Here is a 6512-nt window from a genome sequence, read left to right as displayed (position 1 = left end):
AGGTTGTGTGCCTGTCCAGCAGCTGTCAGGTGTGCTTGCTTAGGTTGTGTGCCTGTCCAGCAGCTGTCAGGTGTGCTTGCTTAGGTTGTGAGTGGGTTCAGATCTGAACACCTGCTCTGCCTCTACAGCTGTTCAGCCGTCCTTCAGTTCACAGTTGAGGATAGTCTACAGTGTCTCCTTTAGTCGTAGTCAGGCATACTTATTTCTAAGTTCAGCTTAGCTGCTATAGTATGTGCACATGGGGAGCAGGAGGAGACAAGAGTGGAAGGGGAGAAATGGGCTGAACACACTGCTGTCGGCAGTGTGAATGTCTGTTCCAGAGCTGGCTGCCGCAGGAAACTGTTAGGAATGGGCCTGGCTTTCCATGATTGTCCAGCCCCTAGCCTGTTTTGGGTGCCTGGGTATCTCTCCTCACCTGTGCAGTAGGAAACAAAGTGTCAGGACTTCATGACCACCGCTTAAACTGGATTGAAGCCATCATTTGTAGACAGATTTTGGTTAAGGACTTCTACATAATGAACCTACCTTTATCCGTACCGTGATCTCATGGTACTATGAATGTAAACATGTCAGAACTCATGCTCTCTCCTGTCTTTAATGAGCCTCACATCTGACACCTAGTGTTTATGTCCAACCCTGTTCTCTGCAGTACTTTAGGAAGAATCATCAAAGTCACCCAGGAAGTGATCGACTACCGGAGGTGGATCAAAGAAAAGTGGGGTAGCAGAATCCTCCCGTCTCCAGACCTTGGTGAGAGACTGACAGTGTGAGGCGTGGCCCTCTCACCATAGACAGAAGCATCTCTGCCCTCTTGTAGGGTTGTTCAAGCTGTGAAAGTAGCTCCTTTTCTACTTTGTCTGATAGGCCATCCGTTCTGTAAGCTCTGGACCCTATAGAAATCCAGTCGTAGCTGCAGTAAACGAAGGGAAGGAGCAGATGGAAGTGGTTGCTAATGTTGCATTTAATTAAACGGAGGTATACTCCAACACAGTGGCAAGAAATCACTGAGATGCTGATAGATTTTGTTCCAAATCTTCTGCTTGTGGACGTTGTACATCGTGGTGCGGAGCCTAGTGCGCACCACGATGTACAACGTCCACAAGCAGAAGACCTACTCCTCCTCCATCTCAGTCCCTTGCTGGTGTGTGTGTGTGTGTGTGTGAGAGAGATGTGTGTGTGTGGGTGTGGGTGTGTGTGAGAGAGAGGTGTGTGTGTGAAGATGTGTGTGTGTGTGAGATGTATGTGCGTGTGTGTGTGTGTGTGTGAGAGAGAGAGAGAGAGAGAGAGGGAGAGAGAGAGAGAGAGAGATGTATGTGTGTGTGTGAGATGTATGTGTGTGTGTGTGTGTGTGTGAGAGAGAGAGAGAGAGAGAGAGGGAGAGAGAGAGAGAGAGAGATGTATGTGTGTGTGTGAGATGTATTTGTGTGGATATCTATGGAGTATATGTGAGGTATGTGTGTGGGGGAGGTTGGGTGTGTGTGTGTGGTGTCAGTGTCTGTCTTTGTTAGGTGTTCTTTGACATAGGCTTTAAGAACCCCAAGCTGTGTTGCTCAGATGACCCATTAATAGCACTCAGCCAAACTGTGGACTTTGAGTGTTTTTTTGAGAAATGGGTTAGAGATTTACAGGTTAGGTCCATGTGGCTCATCTGCATTTTCTGCAGCCTAGTCTTTCCCACACTGCGGTGACTGAGGAAGGATAGGTTTGCTGTAATGGCCTTTCCTAGCTTCCTTCTTGAAGGCGCCTGGCTCACACCTCAGCAGCGCTGTGCTTATGACTCTCCTTGTTTCTGCTGCGCTCTAGGACTCCGACACGCCGCCCTGCACCACACCCAGTGTTTACCAGTTCAGCCTGCAAGCACCCACTACCCTGATGGCCAACCTGCCCACAGCCTTGCCAATGCCCAGCAGCAAACCCCAGCCTGCTGCTTCCAGAACGTTGATCATGACAACAAACAACCAGGTACAGGCTTCCTCCCCGGGGACGGCATCTGGGCCAAGCAGGACCCTAGATCAGCGTTCTTGTGGACGGCCGGGTCTAGTGCTGTCTCCTGGCAGTCATCGTGCTTTGGTGGCTGCAGTTGTTACTCAGCCTGTTGTGTAACGCAGTCTCTGACCTGGAGTCTGATGTGGTTCTGGAGCACTGGATGCCTCTGACAGGTGCTCTCTCAGTGCTGCTTCGCATGCAGTAGTGTCCAGGGCACGCACTGCTGGCTGCGTAGACACTTGCTCTCTCTCCAGAAACTCAGTGTCAGCATGGGCTTAGATTCTCTGTTAGTCAGTCAGTACTTGGGACTTCTCTTTTTAAATTTTATATAAAGTGAATCAAAAGAAAAGAATAGAAATTCAGTATTGCATTGGATTTGTATACACTCAGTGCATTATTAACTGGAAAGGAGAAGCAGCATCTGAAGTGGGAGTTGAGTGTGAAACAGAACAGAAGCATGCAGATGTCTTTCCTGGAGTCCTCTCTGGCCCTGCTGAGATCCATTCCCACGCAGCTGCTTGGAAGCTGAGCTCTACTAAAGCATGTGACTCTAATGTTGGTGAGCGTTGGACACACTTCCCCCAGTGTAGCCCAGACTACAAACCTCAACGAGTGCACGCGTGGAACTTTCCAAGGCAGTTGTTGAAGCTATTAAATTCTACCCCACTTCAACCTGACTGTCTGCTTCTGGAAAGGACACTGCCCACCCTCCCACTCTGGAGGCCTCTTTGTCACTCGCCAGGACAGTGTCTCGGAGAGCCCAATGCAGGGCCAGCTTCAGTTTCCTGCTGGAGGTGTTTTGGACCTGGGGTGTCTAAGAAAGTATAGGTGTGGATCCCAGTTGGTTGTCACAGTTGTATGCATATCCTGTGTGAGTGTGAGTCAGGCTGAGCTTGAAACCAAAGTTTGCTGTAATGGCCTGTAACAGAGTGCTGGTATCCGATTCTTCACCATGTGCTTTCTACAGAGGTAGCCAGGCAGCTGCAGCTGCTATTCCCCTGTGGAGCTCTACTGTCAAGGCTTAGCTCCTACTGTAGCAAGTCTCTCTGCAAGTGCTGGGTAAAGCAGCGATGCCTGCATCGTCAGGCTGAGAGTGGCTCTTACCAGCTTTCTTTTGCTTTGGGTGGGACAGATAATGCGGTGGCCAGAAAGAGCTGCCCTCTTTGACTCTTCCTTGTGTTCCTCTGTTCCTCTGGGGTCTGAGGGGTGTTCACTTTGGGGCTCATTCTAGGGACTAAATTGACAGTTGCTGTTTTGATGGCTCTAATTGTTTTGAATTTGGTTTGATCTTTGGAGAATGTTAGATTTTATGACCTAGTGACTGGTATAACTTGGTATTGTAATTGCTGTTTGAGAAGATGAGGTGTTTGTAATTCCAAGGCCACAGTGTCCTTAGGTCACAACAGAAGCTGTGCTCCGTGGAGGTGTGTGTGAGTGGACTCGCACAGCCAGCCGCACACTACTTTCACTTAGTGTGAAGCTTTCACTTGTGGGAAGCTCATGTTTCTCTTTTCCTTCTAGACCAGGGTTACTATCCCTCCACCAACCCTCGGAGTCGCCCCTGTTCCTTGCAGACAGGCTGGTGTCGACGGAACCACATCTTTGAAGGCTGTTCACAGTGTAACTTCCCCAGCCATTCCCTCGGGATCCCCCAACCCACTGTCTAGTCCTCATCTATATCACAAGGTAAGTGTCGTCTGCTGCTGGGCTACTTACTGCAGCCATTTGCTCATTCGGGGGCCTGCACCCCTTGGAACTGAATTCCCCTGCATACTCTCTGGTTGGTGGTTCAGTCTCTGTGGGCCCTCATGGGCCCAGGTTTGTTGACTCTGACCCTGCAGGGACCTTCTCACACCCATGAAGAGGCAGAGCAGATTAAAAGCCTGTAGGCCCTGAGTGGAGCCATAGTCTGTTCAGAGGGAAGGGTTCCCTCTGCTTACTGCACGGCGCAGCAGGGATTATGTGGCTACGGGTTCCTGTTGTACATTGTGTCTTTTCACCTCATGGTCTGTGTGCTGCACTCCAGCCCTGCTTTCTCTCTCTCTCCAGCAGCACAATGGCATGAAACTGTCCATGAAAGGCTCCCACAACCACACTCAGGGTGGCGGCTACAGCTCTGTGGGCAGTGGAGCTGTGAGGCCTCCTGTAGGCAACCGAGGACATCATCAGTACAACCGCACTGGCTGGAGAAGAAAAAAGCACGCACATACAAGGGACAGCCTGCCCGTGAGTCTCAGCAGATAATAGTCCTGACTGACTGCCCACAGGCCTCGCTCGGGCACCACAGGGGAGCCGAGACCAGCATCCAGCACCTCCACCGCTGTCTGCCGAGCGCAGCCCAGCACTGGTCACTCTGCATGTTTGTGTGGTGGCCGCATCCATCTTACAGAACAGCTCCTTGTGCTCATCTGTGAAGCCTTACTACATGTGGATGTGCGTCTGCCTGCCTAGAAGTCTTCATCCGTGCCCAGCAGGGCGGCCTAGGAGTGTCAGGGACTGGATGTGCAGCCGGGTCAGCTAGGTGTCCATTTGGGGTTCTCATCGTGTCTGTCACAGGCAGAGACGCCAAGCCCTGCTCCATGTCTTCTGACGGAGTGGGCAGGCTGCTGTTTTACTGCCCTCATGTCTTGTTTGAAAATTTGGGACTGTTTTTCTATGTAAATATTGAAAACTTATGATTTGTGCAATAACTCAGATATTTTTTATTTAATTTCATATTTTCACATAAGTTATATTTAAGGGAGGAGGGAATTTTTTTTTAAACACACTTAAATCCTTTCCCAATTTGCATTTTCTAAGTTGGGTTCCTCGTGTTGGCTGGTTATCTGATAGCATCCTGACATGAACACCNTGAGGAGGGAGGGGCCTGTGGGCTTTGTTTTTATGTCTTTTCTTTTGGTCAGATGCAGTGAAGGAGCCAAGTCAACCTGATGGTTCTGTGAGGCCAGTGTGTACCTGGCAGCCTGACTGTCGGCCTTGGGCCGTTGTCCTCTCTGACCACGAGTTCTGACATTTTGGTTTGGGTTTTTAAAAACTAGACACCAAATCCAGCATTTAAAGTGCCAGAAGTAAGAACCTCTAAGGGGAGAAGAGGTTGTCATGTCGCATAAATCGTAAAGAATTGTGACTCTGGGCGTGCTTCGGTCATTAAGTGACGTGGTCTAGAGTCACGGGCCTGGTGAGTATCGTTACAGACAATGGCACCCAGATTTAGGAATGTGGAGAAAGGGATTTTGTTGATTCCATTGAGGAATCTGCATAGGTATGCACTCGTTCTGTTAAGAGCAAATATCTGAAAAGGACCTCCGCTGTCCAGGCACATGGGGGTATTTTAATGTATCACAGGAGAGCACAGCCCCAGTGTGGGCCCCGGAGCGGCTGGTGCCTGGCGTCAGAAGCATACAGGTATACTATGCAAGTGTATTCTGCCACAACCACTGTCTTTGTTACTTTTTTTGAACAAGAATCCATCCATTGCCTGACCCTCATTGTCAAGCACCACAGTAGTCCTGGAGTGCTTGCAGTTGTAGGCCCTCCGACTTCCGCTTCTAAAATGGGGGTCTGGACCTGCTGCACACCACAGGCAGGTTGCTTCTTGTCCACCAGTACAGAGTGTCAAGCCGAGTGCTGTGCCACCTGATTGACATGCAGCAGTGGGAATTCTGAATGGATGTCTGAGTGACATTGGACACCTCGCCAAGGACAAGCTCTGTGTGTCTGGGTCTGCCTCCTGCTGCCATGGTGAGGCTGTTGACTCTGGGAGGCATTCCAGAGCAGAGGAGCACATGGGTCTGCAGCTCATGAGGATTGGAGTCATCCAGAATATTTAAAATTATTTAAATTGTGAAGCCTGTTGCTAAAGAATATTTATGAACACTGGTCCATAGCCTGTACTAATTTACACATTAGCAATATTGACTGTATCTGCATTAAGGAGCCACCGTGGGGCCGTTCGAGTGACCCGCAGATGTGCGTTTTAAAGTTCTGTCATCCACAGGCACAGGTATGTGTCCATCCCCGTCATGGTGAACCAGATGAATTGGCCTGGCGACCACTGTGGCCATATGCTACAGTTTACAAAATGATACCATGTTTAAATTTTCTGTGCGGACAACAATGTGGACACTAAAATTAACATATTTTTATGTAAAGTTTTTCTATTCTTTGATCTTTAATAAACTTTAGATGCTAGATACTTTTCCTCTGAAGGGTGGGGTAGTTTCTGCATTAGCTGCTTGCTGGGGTTTTATCCAAGCCCAAGCTCAACCCTGTAGCCAGGGTGGTGCTGGGTCATTTTGCCACAATGTGGGGTAGTGCCACTGTGAGTATAGCAGGAGGATTGCACACTGTATTGTGCTGTGTTCTGTACTTAGATATTCCAGTGGCTGTCACACTTAAAGCTCCCAAGTATGCGGCACTTTCAGCCTGTAAGTGACAGGACATTGACTGCTCAGCCCAGTCAGTGTGTGTGTGGTGGGATATCGTGTCTTAAACGTGTCTTGTGAATCAAACATGCCAACACAATA

The 6512-nt window shown here is 49.3% G+C and overlaps 1 protein-coding gene across 1 annotated transcript in view; it reads left to right on the top strand.

The window, feature by feature from the left end:
- Tent4a (terminal nucleotidyltransferase 4A) overlaps positions 1-6194 on the top strand; it is a 36708-nt gene extending 30514 nt beyond the window's left edge. Inside the window, exons 9-12 of the mRNA XM_029468235.1 lie at positions 650-767; positions 1804-1962; positions 3508-3672; positions 4036-6194. Of these exons, the coding sequence (XP_029324095.1) occupies positions 650-767; positions 1804-1962; positions 3508-3672; positions 4036-4230 (637 nt within the window). The 3' untranslated portion in view covers positions 4231-6194. The remainder of the gene's footprint in view (positions 1-649; positions 768-1803; positions 1963-3507; positions 3673-4035) is intronic.
- The last annotated feature ends 318 nt before the right edge of the window (positions 6195-6512 follow it).

This window comes from Mus caroli, chromosome 13 (assembly GCF_900094665.2).
Source record: "Mus caroli chromosome 13, CAROLI_EIJ_v1.1, whole genome shotgun sequence".
Lineage (NCBI taxonomy): Eukaryota > Metazoa > Chordata > Mammalia > Rodentia > Muridae > Mus > Mus caroli.
This window is presented reverse-complemented; position numbering and strand designations above follow the sequence as displayed.